Raw genomic sequence first — 16,460 nt, 5'->3', positions numbered from 1 at the left:
TAACATACCAAAAAAAAGAAAAAAAACATACATAAAGACATACACATACAACATTTGGAAAATGAAAGTTTCCTCACTTTTTAGGTGTTTGATCAGAGAATTTTGCTTCTTTCACATAGTATTAATTTTTCAATTCTTTTATTCAACGTGTTGCTTTGCGTAGATTTTTATTTATTTCTTTGTTGCTCTTTTCTTTAGCCAATCTTAAAATTTTGCCCATATTTTATAGTAATCTGATTCTACTTTTCCCTCTAATCTTTTAGATAGCCTGTCCATCTCCGCACAGTCTAGTATCTTTTTAATTATTATATTTTCTTCCAGTAGTTTGTCTATTTTCCATTGTTGGGCATATACTATTCTGGCAGCTGTTAGTATATGTATAACTAGGTATCTTTTTCACAATTCTAACGATGTCTGTTCCCAGAGCTCAATGGTGGACAATAGGTGGAGAACTTAAGGAAATATTTGGAGAACATAGATAGAATTCTTGATTGGCCAAGTGTGATTGGACACACAAGGAATTTGTCTTTAGTGCAGATGCTCTCAGTGCACATAAAAGAAAAGATACAGGTATAGAACAGAATAGAATAGAATAGAAATAGAATAATGGAATGGAATAGAATAAGGAATAGAATAGAATAGAATAGAATAGAATTCTTTATTGGCCAAGTGTGATTGGACACACAAAGAATTTGTCTTTGGTGCAGATGCTCTCAGTGCACATAAAAGAAAAGATACAGGTATAGAACAGAATAGAATAGAATAGAAATAGAATAATGGAATGGAATAGAATAAGGAATAGAATAGAATAGAATAGAATAGAATTCTTTATTGGCCAAGTGTGATTGGACACACAAAGAATTTGTCTTTGGTGCAGATGCTCTCAGTGTACCTAATAAAAGAAAAATATACATTCGTCAAGAATCATGTGGTGCAACACTTAATGATTGTCATAGGGGTCAAATAAGCAATCACGAATCAATCAATATTAATAAAAATAATAAGGATTCAAGCAACAAGTTACAGTCATAAGTGGGAGGAGATGGGTGATAGGAATGATGAGAAAAAACTGCTAGCAATAGTAGTACAGTCTTAGTAAACAGTTTAACAGTGTTGAGGGAATTATTTGTTTAGCAGAGTGATGGCGCTCGGGGAAAAACGGCCCTTGTGCCTACTTGTCTTGGTGTGCAGGGCTAAGCATCTGAACTTTAATCATGTCACTATGGAGATGCTGGGATGGATGTAAATGTGAGGAGTGGTCATATTTCATTTTTTTCAATGTCGTTGTAACTTCGGGTGGTTGTAAGTCGAGGACTGCCTGTAGCTTCAAGGGCTGCTTAGCTGTGACTTTAGGAGGAGGGATTGTCCACCGTGGCCGTCTGCAAGGCTCACGAGGTTTCCAGCTGTCGCAGGCTTTTTGCAGCCTCGGATGGGAAGAAAGCCACTGCAGGGTTTCCAGACCGATGGGAGAAAACGTCTCCTATCTCAGCTGAGCCTCGGTTCCTCTTGCGGACTTCCGCAGGCGGTGGGTGGCGTCACTCGTTGGGCAAGCTGAGCTGCTGCTGTCTTTCTGCACGGGGGAGTTTAGTTTACTTTAGTTTACTTTCATTTAGTTTCGGACCCAGGAGAAGAGCCTTCTCTGTGGTGACCCCAGCCCTCTGGAATCAACTGCCCCTGGAAATTAGAACTGCCCCCACCCTCCTTGCCTTTCGAAAGTTATTGAAAACTCATTTTTGTAGCCAGGCATGGGGAAACAGACATATCCCCCAACTATCTTGGTTTGTGTATGGTTTGAATGGATTGTGTGATTATTTTACTATAAGGGTTTTTAAATTGTTTTTTTTAAAAATATTGGATTTGTAGACTGTTTATTATTGTTGTGAGCCGCCCCGAGTCTTCGGAGTGGGACGGCATACAAATCTAATAAATTATTATTCATTATTAATTATTTATTTCATTTCATTATTTTAGCTTGTTTCATTTTGTAATTTATTTTATTTTATTTTGCTTCAATTTGTTTTAGTTTATTAAAACAGTGATTAGAGTGTTGGTTCAGCAGTTCAAATCTCCCCACCGGCTCAAGGTGGACTCAGCCTCCCAGCCTTCCGATGTGGGTCAAATGAGGACCCAGATTGTTAGGGGGAAAATTGCTGATTCTGTAAACTGCTTAGAGAGGGCTGTAAAAGCACTAGGAAGCGGTATATAAGTCTAAATGCTTCCTTCTTTCCTTCCTTTCTTGGTGGGTAAAATGAGGACCCAGATTGTTGGGGGCAACATGCTGATTCTGTAAAACACTTAGAGAGGGCTGTAAAAGCACTATGTAGCAGTATATAAGTCTAAAGGCTACTGCTATTCCTCCCCGCTCCCTTCCTTTTGCTATTCCTTCCTTCCTTCCTTCCTTCCTTCCTCCTTCCTTCCTTCCTTCCTTGTCTTGGTGTGCAGTGCTCTGTAGCGACGTTTTGAGCGTAGGAGTTCAAACAATTTAGGTCCCACAGAGTTGGCCTTCTCCGGGTCCCATTGACTAAACAATGTCGTTTGGCGGGTCCCAGGGGAAGAGCCTTCTCTGTGGCGGCCCCGACCCTCTGGAACCAGCACCCCCCTGAGATTAGAACTGCCCCCACCCTCCTGGCCTTTTGTAAACTCCTTAAAACCCACCTCTGCCGTCAGGCATGGGGGAACTGAGATAACTTCCCCAGGCCTATATTTTTTATGTATGTATGGTATGTTGTGTGCATGTTTTTTAAATTATGGGTTTTAAATTTTAATTATTAGATTTGTATTGTACATTGTTTTTTCTTTTTTTAAAAAAAATCTCTTTATTAATTTTTCTCATATCATTCCCATCACATATTATTTTGAATTACAGATTATACATATTCTCAGTTAACATTCTGACAGTAAGTTTTGACCGGTTTCATTTCATTATATACATTGTATTTCATATTTTTAAATTCTAAAATCTATTACGTTCATTAATTATACACGGTAACTGTAGGTCATTTCAATTGTACTGTTGTTTCATATTATGTTGCTTTTATGTTCTCTTTTGAACCCATTCATGCCATTTTTACCATGTTCTTTTTGATTCTATTAATTTATTTCCCTTAATTGAGTTCGTGAATTCGTCCATCTCTACACATGCATATATCTTATCTATAATTAAATCTTCCGTTGGTATCTGATCACTTTTCCAGAGTTGTGCTATTGCAATTCTCGTGGCGGTGTTTATATGTGTTGTGAGGAGCATTGTTTGTTTTGAATAATGTTTTCTCCAAACTCCTAAAAGCATAGCTTCCGGTGTGAGTTCTATTTCCTCTTTCGTAATCTCTGTCAGCCAAGTATGGGTTATTGTCCAAATTTTTTGTATCATGGGGCAGGACCACCACATATGGAAAAACGTACCTCTTTCCTTTTTACACTTCCAACACGAGTCTGATAATGTTGGGTGGATCTTTGCTAATCTCGCCGGTGGGAGGTACCATCTGTAGAATAATTTGTAATAGTTTTCCTTATATGCTGCCGAAAGGGTTATTTTGGATATTGTGGTCCATGTTCTTTCCCAGTCGGCAATATGGATGGCGTGTTGCAGATTTTTTCCCCACGCTATCATTGGTGTTTTGGTCGTATCTTTTATTCTTTCCTGTTCTAAAAGTATTTGGTATACTGTATTCTGCTTATTTGTTTGTTTTCATTTCCTATCAGAATCTTATCTAATGGGTTCATAGATTTTTGAATACCGGGTGTTTGATTGTCTTTTTTAAATCTGGATTCTATTTGGGCGTATGTCCACCAATCCATTTTATGATTTAATCTTTCCAGTTCTTGTCTAGATTTGAGTTCCCCGTTTGGGTGTAATACGTCTCTGTACTGGATGGTTTTGGCTATGTCGATCAAATTTGGGTAGATGATGGCTTCCATAGTGGAAAGCCATCTTGGAATTTTGTCGTAGTGTTTATTTTTAATTTCGTACCAGGTTTTTAGTAGTGATTTACGGATCAAGTGCCTGTCAAATATAGTTTGTTTTTGCAATTTATCTTTCCATAAATGCGCATGCCAGCCTGTTTGTAAGTCATGGCCTTCTAATACAAGTATTCTCTTATTTTTTAAGTTAATCCACATTGTTTTTTCTATTACTGTTGTGAGCCGCCCCGAGTCTACGGAGAGGGGTGGCATACAAATTTTTTTTTTTAGATTTTTTTTAGATTTTTTAATATTAGATTTGTTACATTGTCTTTTTTATTGTTGTTAGCTGCCCCGAGTCTTTGGAGAGGGGCGGCATACAAATCTAATAAATAAATAAATAAATACATACATACATACATACATACATACATACATACATACATAAATTTAATAAATAAATAAATAAATAAATTTATATCCAGGATTCAAAGAGTCTGTAAATAGTTTCAATTTTATAATCTTTATAAAATATTTTTATTTTATAATTTAATTTAATTTATTTATTAATTTGCAAGAATCTCTGCTCCTCAGCCAGGCTCGAAAAGGAGATGACAGTTCAGAAAAAAATAAGTGATTTAAAGAATAGTGACAACCTACAAGAGAAAATGGTAAATACTGAGGTTACAACACGCTTCACCAGAAAATAATTTAAAATCAAAAATCATCCATAACTTACCTCCTAAAGGGAATATAAGTACAAATACTGTACTATATAATCTAAAGGAATAGATATTGCTAACAATGTACTTAAATAAGTAACTACATTTTAAGAATTCTTTTTTTGTGTGTCTGTTTGTCTGTTATGTGTTGATTTGGCTTTGTATCAATATATGATGTAAAACATTTATCTTGTGTAAATGTGTATATATGTAATAAAAAAACTTTTTATTTTAAAAAAAACCCATTTAAACCCTATTGGAGGGAAATGGGCGGTTTAAAGGTGTGAAACTTAGCGGTACCGTGGGACTTGTCATGATGCAGCCCTTGGCGCCAGCATTAACAGACAGATGCAGTCAAGACCACACAAAGTGTCTACTGGCACGTAAGCTGTTGCCTTAGTTCAGCTCCAGGGTGCATGTGTGTGCCAGCCAGCTGGTTTTCAGCTCACGTGGAGGCCAATTCCTAGGCGGTTAAGAGTTCGAGTCCCACTTTAGCCATGAAAGCTGGCTGGGTGACCTTGGGCCAACTGGTAGGAGACGGGGAGTTCTACTACTGCCTTAGGCACAAAAGGTTAGGTGACTTTGGTCAATCACCAGGAGGCTGTATCCTGCCTTAGCCATGATGACCAGCCATAGTTCCCTCTAAGCTGAGCAGTGAGCAATCGCTCACTTAAAAATCATCATCAACTCAGAGTTTTCCAAACCTGCCCAGAAGCCGAGAGGGAAAGAGTGAGAGGGAAGGAGAGAGAGAGGAAGAGAGGAAGAGAGAGAAACAGATAGAAAAAAGAGAGGAAGGAAAAGAGAAGGAAAAAGAATGGGAGTAAGGAAGAGAGAAAGAAAATCAAAATCTAGTTTGAAACTAGCTCAACTATTTAAGTGGCATTTTGATATTGATAGAGTTGCCCTATTATGAGCTCACTGTTATAGATACACAGTACAGTATTTTATTTTGAAATTCTCTGAGGCAAAACAGGGTGGGTTTTTTATTTGTTTGTTTGTTTGTTTGTTTACTTACTTACTTACCCGCTCAGACACTATACTTTTCCGCCCACCCCCCAAAAAAATTAGAGGGAACACTGCAACCAGCTGGATGACTTTGAACCAATCACTCTTTGTCTTAGCCCCACCCACCTTGCAGGGCTGTTGTCACTGGGAGAGAGGAGGAGGAAGACCTGCTTGACATGTTTTCGGCCTTGAGTTATTTGCAAAAATAGCAACAGTCAATAAACTCTTATTTGCAAAAAATGATAGCAGTAAATAAATTATTTGCAAAAATAATAGCAGTAAATAAACTGCTACTAGTAAAAAATAATAACAGTAAACAAACTGTTATTTGCAGAAATAATAGCAGTAAATAAACTGTTATTTGCAAAACATATTGGCAGTAAATAAACTGTTACTGTATTTGCAAAAAATAATAGCAGTAAATAAATTGTTATTTCCAAAATAATAGCAGTAAATAAACTGTTATTTGCAAAACATATTGACAGTAAATAAACTGTTATTTGCAAAAATAATAACAGTAAAGTGTTATTTGCAAAAATTAATAGCTGTAAATAAACTGTTATTTGCAAAAATAACAACAGTCCATAAAGTATTACAGTATTTGCGAAAAATAATAGCAGTCAATAAATTGTTATTGGCAAAAATAATAGCAGTAAATAAACTTATTTGCAAAAATAATAAAAGAAAATTGAGCGCTGTTGAACCTCGGAGTTGGGGGAGATGCTTTTTGCTGTTATTGGGGTGGGAGGTCGAGGCAGAGAAAATCCAGATTGCTGGCAGTCACCTGCTTCACAGCCTTCCTCCTCTTCCTCTTCCCAGCTCTGTTGAGGTCAGTTTTCATCCTGGGTTGGGGGGTTTCCATCCCACACACAGACACTGTTGTGTTCGTTTGAATAATTGAAGAAATTCGCTGATTGGTTAAGATTTAACAGACACCCTCCAAGCTTCTGCAAATATTTGTTTCAGGGTCACTCTGCTTAATTTCTGCACAATGCCGCAATATATATATATATATATATATTTAAAAGGCGCTTCTGCATGAATTTCAGAAAGGTTCCTATCAGGACGGAAGGAAGTGGCCTTTCCTAACTGTGTCCCCTCCCACGATGGGGCTGCGATGGTGACACGGCACGGTTGGGATTCCCCCCCAAGTGAAGTTGCAGGAACGCACAAATTGTGAGCCACTTCCTAATTCCCACTATTTGCCGGCAAACTTGTAAGGAGACCACAGCTGCGTCCACACGATAATGCTAAACTTGGGTTCGGGGCCAAGCCGTTGCTTGTGAGTGTTGGCAGGTAAGCGTGGACCAAGCCAACGGAGTTTGTTTTGAGTGGGAAGAAGGCTGTCTTGTGTGAAGCTACAAAATAGATTTATTTATTTATTTATTTTTTATTTATTGGATTTGTATGCCGCCCCTCTCCGCAGACTCGGGGCAGCTAACAACAGTAATAAAAACAGCATGTAACAATCCAATACTGTACTAAAACAGCTAAAAAACCCTTATTATAAAACCAAACATATTCCACAATCATGAGAGGTGGTGGTTTGGCATGATGGGGATTGTAGTCCAATAAGCCAGAGGAGGTAGAGAAGGAAGGGTTAGGTTTGAATTTCCATTCGACTGTAAAGAGTTCTCTCTTGGAGCATGACCTACCTCAAAGGGTTGTTGTGAGTAAAGATGGAAATGTCCAGAATCCTCCAATTGAAAGGGCTCTAAGAGGTCAACTAGTCCAGCCTCTCCTTAGGGCAGGAGGAAATTCATCTTTGCTAAATCATTACTTCATGCAACTCACAACCTATTACGTAATTATTGTTGGCATATTATTATAAACAAGTCATGTACACTGATCTTACTTCTATGTCTAATCCTTAACACATTTCACACCAAGAAATCATTGCAGTTAATAATATTATTACTAAGGATACATTTATTAACTTTTTCCTTTTCTCCAGCCACCAGTAGAACTTGCCCCAACATTCATAACATTCCGAATTTTCCTTATTTTTTAATTCAAATGTTAATTTATCCATCTCCACGCACGGTATTATTTTTTCTATTATATCTCCCTCTGTCGGTACATTTTCATTTTTCCAATATTGTGCAAATATTATTCTTGCCGAGGTTGTTATGTGGAAAATTTAATATATCTGGCTTTTTTCAATTTTTTTCATAGAAACATAGAAGACTGACGGCAGAAAAAGACCTCATGGTCCATCTAGTCTGCCCTTATACTATTTCCTGTATTTTTTTTTTATTTATTCTTTGTCCAATATACAATACATATGAAAGGGAATAGACATTAAGTGGTATATAAAAGATAGGAAGTGAAGAGGAAGAGAAGTAGGTGGGAAGGGAAGAATATATATGATAAAATGGAAAGGAAAGACAATTGGACAGGGGACGAAAGGCACATCAGTGCACTTATGTACGCCCCTTACTGGCCTCTTAGGAACCTGGAGAGGTCAATCGAGGAGAGTCTGAGGGAGAAATGTTGGGGGTTGGGGGTTGACACTATTGACACTATTTTATCTTAGGATGGATCCATGTTTATCCCAGGCATGTTTAAATTCAGTTACTGTGGATTTCCCAACCACGTCTGCTGGAAGTTTGTTCCAAGGATCTACTACTCTTTCAGTGAAATAATATTTTCTCATGTTGCTTTTGATCTTTCCCCCAACTAACTTCAGATTGTGTCCCCTTGTTCTTGTGTTCACTTTCCTATTAAAAACACTTCCCTCCTGAACCTTATTTAACCCTTTAACATATTTAAATGTTTCGATCATGTCCCCCCTTTTCCTTCTATCCTCCAGACTATACAGATGGAGTTCATGAAGTCTTTCCTGATACGTTTTACGCTTAAGACCTTCCACCATTCTTGTAGCCCGTCTTTGGACCCGTTCAATTTTGTCAATATCTTTTTGTAGGTGAGGTCTGCAGAACTGAACACAGTATTCCAAATGGGGTCTCACCAGCGCTCTATATAAGCATCCTATTTGCTTTTCCTACTGCCCGACCACACTGCTCACCCATTTTGAGACTGTCAGAAATCACGACCCCTAAATCCTTCTCTTCTGAAGTTTTTGCTAACACAGAACTGCCAATGCAATACTCAGATTGAGGATTCCTTTTCCCCAAGTGCATTATTTTACATTTGGAAACATTAAACTGCAGTTTCCATTGCTTTGACCATTTATCTAGTAAAGCTAAATCATTTACCATATTACAGACCCCTCCAGGAATATCAACCATATTGCACACTTTAGAGTCATCGGCAAATAGGCAAACCTTCCCTACCGGACCTTCCCCTATTTCACGCATTCCCTCTATAAAATATTTTGAATCAGCTTTTTTTATATTGTACGGTTTTCTCACCTAGCAGTAGTTTCTTTGCAAGGGCATAAGAAAAAAAAATTGCTCATTAGGATGCAAAGCAGGAGAGGAACCGTTGCTGGTCGTGGTTTTTGCCTGGCGCCTTTGTTGACTGGACATGCAAACAAGGGCTTCCCAGCAGAGAGAGAGATGTTTGCACAGTCTGATGGGCACCCAACTTCAGCTTCCTCTTGCGGAGTTGGCAAGCCAGGCGTCAGGGTTTTGACGGACGCACGAGAAAGAAGGCCAGCTGACGTTGCTGGATAAAAAGAGAGAAAAACAGAGAGAAGGGGGAGGGAGAGAAAGAGAAAGAGAAGGAGAAAGAGGGGAGGCAGGGAGGGTGGAAGAGAGTTAGAGATGAGAGATGGAAGAATGGAGAAAAAAAGGAAGGAAGGAAAAGAAAGGAAGGAAGGAAGAAGGAAGGAAGGGAAAGAATAAGAAAGAAAGAAAGAAAGAAGGAAGGAAGGAAGGGAAGGGAAGGAAAGAGAGAGGGAAGGAAGGAAGGGGGGGAAAGAAAGCAGGAGGGAAAGAAGGAGGGAAGGAAGGAAAGAACAAAATGAACAGGAATGGAGAAATCAAGGAAGAAGTAAGGGACAGAGGGAGAGAGCAGGAGAGAAGGAAGAAAGGAAGAATGGAGGGAGGAGAGGACCAAGAAGGAAAGAAGAAAGGAAGGAATGGAGGAGGAAGGAAGGAAAGAAAGAAAGGAAGGAAGGAAGAGGGTGGGAGGGATGGCGGGAGGGAAGGAAGGAGAGAAGGAAGGGGAGAACAAAATGAACAGGAATGGAGAAATCAAGGAAGAAGTAAGGGACAGAGGGAGAGAGTAGGAGAGAAGGAAGAAAGGAAGAATGGAGGGAGGAGAGGACCAAGAAGGAAAGAAGAAAGGAAGGAAGGAAAATAGGAAGGAAGGAAAGAAAGAAAGAAAGAAAGAGAAAGAAAGAAAGAAAGAAAGAAAGAAAGAAAGAAAGAAAGAAAGAAAGAAAGAAAGAAAGAGGGTGGGAGGGATGGCGGGAGGGAAGGAAGGAGAGAAGGAAGGAGAGAAGGAAGGAGAGAAGGAAGGAGAGAACAAAATGAACAGGAATGGAAGAATCAAGGAAGAAGTAAGGGACAGAAGGAGGGAATGGGAGAGAAGGAAGAAAGGAAGAAGAGAGGGAGGAGAGGACCAAGAAGGAAAAGAAAAATGAAGAGAAGGTATACAGAGAAAGGGAGGAAGAGGAGCAGCAAAGTGAAGGAGGAGGAAGGAAGAGGAGGAAGAAGAACTTTACCATTAGTACTTTAGACCAGTGTTTCTGAAACTTAGCAGCTGGAAGAGGTGTGGATCAACTCCCAGAATTCCCCATGCTGACTGGGGAATTCTGGGAGTTGAAGTCCACGCCTCTTCGAAGCTGCCACGGTTGAGAAAGATTGGCTTAGATTAGAATAGCAGCTGGAGAATCCAATTCCTGGAACCATCGTAGGAACCAACAGTTATGCAGCTCTTGTTAAAGTGGCGCATTTGCCGGAGCCTAGCTCCTCCCGCTACGCCTGGCCTTTTCTGGTTGGCTGGGCCTTGTTGTAGAGGTGGGTTCTAACTTTCCTCACCGCCAGTTTTCTTCCTCCCGATCCACGTGGGCGCGCGCACATGCGCCATACTGAAAACTGAGTTTCTGCGCAGGCACAGAAGCCACAGCTGGCTTCCCATGCGTGTGCAAAAGCGAAAGCCAAAATGGCGTTGTTGCCGTTAGAGCCAGTTCAGGGGCATGGCCAACCATTGATTGCTCCCGGTTTGGCGAGGGTGGGGAAATTCCCGCTATCTGTTCTATGGAACTGGTCCAAACTGGGAGCAATTTGTTGTGGCCCACCAGATGCCCGTGCAACTGATAGCAGATCCCATTGCTCACAGTCATTGCTCACAGTCGCTCATGCCCTCATCACCTCGAGATTCGATTACCACAACGCTCTCTACATGGGGCTACCTTTGAAGAGTGTTCGGAAACTTCAGATCGTGCAGAACGCAGCCGCGAGAGCCATCGTGGGGCTTCCCGGATTCGCCCATGTTTCTACAACACTCCGTGGCCTGCACTGGCTGCCGATCAGTTTTCGGTCACAATTCAAAGTGTTGGTAATGACCTTTAAAGCCCTACATGGCATTGGACCAGAGTACCTCCGGAACCACTTGCTACCGCACGAATCCCAGCGACCGATAAGGTCCCACAGAGTTGGCCTTCTCCAGGTCCCGTCGACCAAACAATGTCATTTGGCGGGCCCAAAGGGGAAGAGCCTTCTCTGTGGCGGCCCTGGCCCTCTGGAATCAACTCCCCCCAGAGATTAGAACAGCCCCCACCCTCCTTGTCTTTTGTAAATTACTCAAGACCCACCTATATCGCCAGGCATGGGGGAACTGAGAAACCTCCCCCAGGCTTTTATATTTTATGTTTGGTATGTATGTGTTGTTTGATTTTAAATGATGGGGTTTTTATATGTTTTTTCTCTTTTAATATTAGATTTGTTCCACTGTAACATTGTTTTTATTATTGTTGGGAGCCGGCCCGAGTCTTCGGAGAGGGGAGGCATACAAATCTAATAAATTATTATTATTATTATTATTATTATTATTCATTTATTTATTTATTTATTTATTTATTGTTAGAGTTGAAAGGGACCATGAAGGCCATCGAGTTCAACCCCCTGCCCATTATTATTATTATTATTATTATTATTATTATTATTATTATTATTATTATTATCTTTCCTTCTCTCTTCCCAGAATGGGCTGCACAGAATCCAAGCTGAACGTTCTCCCAGGAAGGGGGAAGCAGAGAGAGATTTCGAACTCGACTCAGGATGTTCGTTATGCCCCCAATCCCACCAACAAGCAAACTGTAAGTCTGGTGTGGTTGTGTATCTGCGTATGTCTTATTGCAGCACAGGAAGCAAAGTCACATAACGGTTCGTTTCAAAGATGCTTTTTTTTGCCAAGGGGCAACTGGACTTTCTAGTTGTTTTCTTTGAAGATGTTTCGCTTTTCATCCAAGAAGCTTCTTCGGTTCTGAAGTGGGACAAAACTCATTTAAAAACTTTTAAAAAAATTTGGACTCAATTGTACTGGCTGATTTTTCCCCCCCCTGTTCTCAAGCAAAAAGTCCAGAAATGGTTTCCAGGTAGAAACAAAACTGGTGTCGGATCCATTATTGTGTCCTGCCATTTTGTTGAAAGTGGGGGGCCGGTGGTGAAATCTAAAAATTTTCCATGGCTTGGTGGGTATGGCTTGGTGGTCATGTGACTAGGTATGCGTGGCTTAGTGGTCATGGTCATAGAAACATAGAAACATAGAAGTCTGAATTTAAACATGCCTGGGATAAACATAGATCCATATTAAGATAAAATACAGGAAATAGTATAAGGGCAGACTAGATGGACCAGGAGGTCTTTTCCTGCCGTCAATCTTCTATGTTTCATGGATTAAGAATTTGGCTTTCCTGAGGGCTGTTTGGCTATGGCAGCGCCTTCTAGCTGGATATACAGTACCCCCCCCCCCCCAATGATCAATCTCTGTGGGTTTTAAGACAAACTCCATCTTATTTTTGTCTATTAAAAAGGGCAAGTGGTTTTGGGGAAAATGCCAGTGGCGTAAGAAATAATTATTATTTTTTTTATATATTTTTTGCATTCCAGAATTCCATGGGAGGCAACATGTGTAAGACCCAGCTACTTGATGGTATGTATCTCCCATTAGAGCAGAAAGTAGAAAGTACATTTTGACTAAATGTGGTCAAAAGAGTCAAAATGGAGGCCAGGGGGAAGTAATTGAAGTTCTATCTGGAGGCACATAATCGTGGGTGCTTTAATTGCGTTGTATTGCATTAAGTGTTGTATTGCCTCTGTACAAAGTCCATTTTTCCAAACTTCCAGTTTGCCCGTTTTTTCAGCATCCCAGGCTTCAATAAGTCCTGTGTACATGCATCTGTGTGTGTGTTTGCGTGTGTGCACATGTGCAGGGGGCAGTGCGGAGGGGTGTGCATGCATGGGGGCAAAGGGAATGGGTGTGGGTGCGCAAACCAAAAAAAGTTCGCCATCACTGGTCTATGGCATTTTTTTTTTTTTGCAAAAGTTTTTTTTAAAATTTCCAACAAACACTGGTAAAGGGCAGTAGCCATTTTGCAGGGCACCATAGAGCTGAGGTGGCCATTTTGGAAGTGGTAAATCGCGGTGGCCATTTTGCAGGGCACCATAGAGCTGAGGAGGCCATTTTGGAAATGGTAAAAGAGGGTGGCCATTTTGGAGGACCTTTCTAGGCCACCATACCTTACTTTGCTGTGTCCATATGGGAGTGGCCATTTTGAATGGGCCTTCTTATGACAGTGGCCATTTTAAATCTTAAAAAAAAGGAGAAATGGCAAATAGTACAAAAATTGAATTATTATGCGTTTAAATAGAATAATATTATACATAAATTAGGAAAAAATCCACAGAATACTGGAACAGTGCTAAAGCTATGAAGTGTGATTGGATCCACAAGGAATTTGCCTTTGGTGCAGATGCTCTCAGTGTACATAAAAGAAAAGAGACATTTGTTGAGAATCATGAGGTGCAACACGTAATGATTGTCATAGGGGTCAAATAAACAATGAGGAAACAATTAATATTAATAAAAATCCTAAGGATACAAGCAACAGGTTACAGTCATACAATCATAAGTGGGAGGAAATGGGGGATAGAAAGGGTGAGAAAAAAATAGTAGTAATAGTAGTGCAGACTCAGTAAATAGTTTGACAATGTTGAGGGAATTATTTGTTTAGCAGAGTGATGGCATTCGGGGAAAACCTGTCCTTGTGTCTAGCTATATATATTGACAAACCGAACCATTGAGGTAGGTAGCACTGACATGCTTGTGTATGTGAGTGCATTCTCTGTGTGCTGTGTCTATGTGTGTGTTTGTATGTTCTGTTTCACCCTAAAACCTTTCTTGTTCTCTCCGCCCCATAGAACCAGAGGATTTTGTTGCGGTGGCCTTGTACGACTACGATGCTATTCACAGGGAGGATCTCAGTTTCCGAAAAGGCGATCATCTCAAGATCCTGGAGAAGTAAGCTTGTGGGTCTTCAGGAGGATCAGAGAGCTTTTGGAGAAATGATGCTCCATCGGTAGCCCCTGGGAGAATCCAAAGATTCCACATAAAGAGCTGATAGATAAGTTAGTGAAGATTGGACTTAATCCCTGAGTAGTTCATGGATTTGCAGCTGGCTGAAGCGTAGACATCAGAGGGTTGTTGTTAATGGCGAGTATTCTGAGCAGAGTCAGGTGACAAGCGGTGTGCCACAAGGATCTGTTCTGGGTCCTATTCTTTTTAATATGTTTGTGAGTGACATAGGGGAAGGGTTGGTAGGGAAGGTTTGCCTATTTGCCGATGACTCTAAAGCGTGCAATAGGGTTGATATTCCTGGAGGGGTCTATAATATGGTAAATGATTTAGCTTTACTGGATAAATGGTCAAAGCAATGGAAACTGCAGTTTAATGTTTAGAAATGTAAAATAATGCACTTGGGGAAAAGGAAATCTGAGTATTGCATTGGCAGTTCTGTGTTAGCAAAAACTTCAGAAGAGAAGGATTAAGGGGTCGTGATTTCTGTGGGAAAGCAAGTAGAATGCTTGGCTGCATAGCTAGAGGTAGAACAAGCAGGAAGAGGGAGATTGTGATCCTGCTATATAGAGTGCTGGTAAAACCACATTTGGAATACTGTGTCCAGTTCTGGAGACCTCACCTACAAAAAGATATTGATAAAATTGAACAGGTCCAAAGACGGGCTACAAAAATGGTGGAAGGTCTTAAGCATAAAACGTATCAGGAAAGGCTTCATGAACACAATCTGTATAGAAGGGAAAGGGCGGGCATGATCAAAACATTTAAATGTATGAAAGGGTTAAATAAGGTTCAGGAGGGAAGTGTTTTTAATAGGAAAGTGAACACAAGAACAATTATTATGATTATTGACTTGATGGATGGATGTATGGTTAAATTGATGAATTGGTGGATGAACTGGTGGATGTATGGTTGAATTGATGGATGGATAGATGATAGAATGGACAGATAGATAGATGGATGGATGAATTGATGGATGGATGGATTAATGGATGGATGGACAGATAGACTTCACTCCTATTGATTCTGTGGTTTCATCCATAGACTGTTCCTTTGCAACAATGCAGCCCTTGATTTGGCAATGCCTTCTTCATGGTGTGGGTTTTTGGGGACTTTCTAGAGTCCTTCCCTCACTTCTGGAATTTCCCAGAGCTTCCCCTGAGAGTGCTAACTGTCAGCTACATTTTAGGGAACTTGGGAACGCTACCTAATTCTGCCTTCTCCTTTCTCTTCAGGTCGGGAGAGTGGTGGAGAGCCAAGGCCCTTTCAACGGGCCAAGTGGGGGTCATTCCCAGCAATTATGTAGCCAGGATCAACTCTCTGGAGATGGAAGAGTAAGTTTTCTCGGCCTGTTGAAGGGAGGGATCTTCTTGGTAGAACACTTGATCTTAGATCTCCCCCGATTTCCGCTGTGGACCTTAGAGGCCCATGAGCTTAAATGTTCATTTGCTTTGGTCCTTTTCTATCTCTACTTTATGTTCTGTCGGGCTCTCTGGTAGAATCCTCCCAAAAATTCACAGGTACAAATTTCAGACACACACACGTTTGAAAATTCTAAACAATGTTCTTTATAATGAAAATTCACTTAAACTAAGCCCTCTTTTGGTATAGCAAAGAGCACTTTTCTCCAAACAAACTGGTAATTTATACAAGTCCCTTATCAGTTCTGAGATACTTATCTTGCAGTTGTGAGGCAATTCACAGTCCTTCTTCTTTCACAAAGTGAAACACACTTTGCCCTGGTTTAGTTTCAAAGCAGGGAAAAATCAACACACAAAAGGTCAAAGTCAGTAAAGCAGTCACGAAACACAAGGATCAGATAATCCTCCACAATGGCCAAACCCACAGGCTGCTATTTATAGCAGCCTCACTAATGACCACAGCCCCACCCAACCACAGGTGGCCTCATTTTCTTTGATAATAATCTCTCAGTTGTTGCTGCCTATGCATTGCTCTCCGCATGCGTGGCTGTATCATTAACTCTTGTTCTGAATCCAAGGAGGAGAGAGATAATTGATCTCCTTCTGAGCTGTCTGCCCCACTCTCCTTCTCCCTGTCACTCGTGGCTTCTTGGGCAGAGGAGCCTTCATCAGCAGATTCCACCGGGAGTAAAACAGGCCTGCAGCATGTGGATGTCTCCCCCACATCCACAGTCCTTGGGGCAGGAGCTGGGCCAGAGCTAACCACAACACCTTATACTATCTTATATTATGTTAAACGTGCTATAATACAATACTATATTTGTATGACAAATAAAATAAATAAACAAACAATAAATAAAAAAGATACTGGATTTTGCAGGAGGAGCTTTGGAATAATCCAAAGGTGGATGAGATGCTGGCCTTC

The 16,460-nt window shown here is 40.4% G+C and overlaps 1 protein-coding gene across 2 annotated transcripts in view; it reads left to right on the top strand.

Annotated features, from left to right (window-relative positions):
- Positions 1-16,460, top strand: part of HCK (HCK proto-oncogene, Src family tyrosine kinase) — a 45,759-nt gene that overhangs the window by 9,856 nt on the left and 19,443 nt on the right. For both annotated transcript variants that reach the window (XM_070744401.1, XM_070744402.1), the window contains exons 2-5: positions 11,742-11,856; positions 12,650-12,692; positions 13,961-14,060; positions 15,350-15,448. In XM_070744401.1, the coding sequence (XP_070600502.1) occupies positions 11,743-11,856; positions 12,650-12,692; positions 13,961-14,060; positions 15,350-15,448 (356 nt within the window). In that variant the 5' untranslated portion in view covers position 11,742. The remainder of the gene's footprint in view (positions 1-11,741; positions 11,857-12,649; positions 12,693-13,960; positions 14,061-15,349; positions 15,449-16,460) is intronic.

Source organism: Erythrolamprus reginae, chromosome 3 (genome assembly GCF_031021105.1).
Source record: "Erythrolamprus reginae isolate rEryReg1 chromosome 3, rEryReg1.hap1, whole genome shotgun sequence".
NCBI lineage: Eukaryota > Metazoa > Chordata > Lepidosauria > Squamata > Dipsadidae > Erythrolamprus > Erythrolamprus reginae.
The sequence above is the reverse complement of the archived record's forward strand: the minus strand, read 5'-3'. Positions and strand labels throughout refer to the sequence as shown.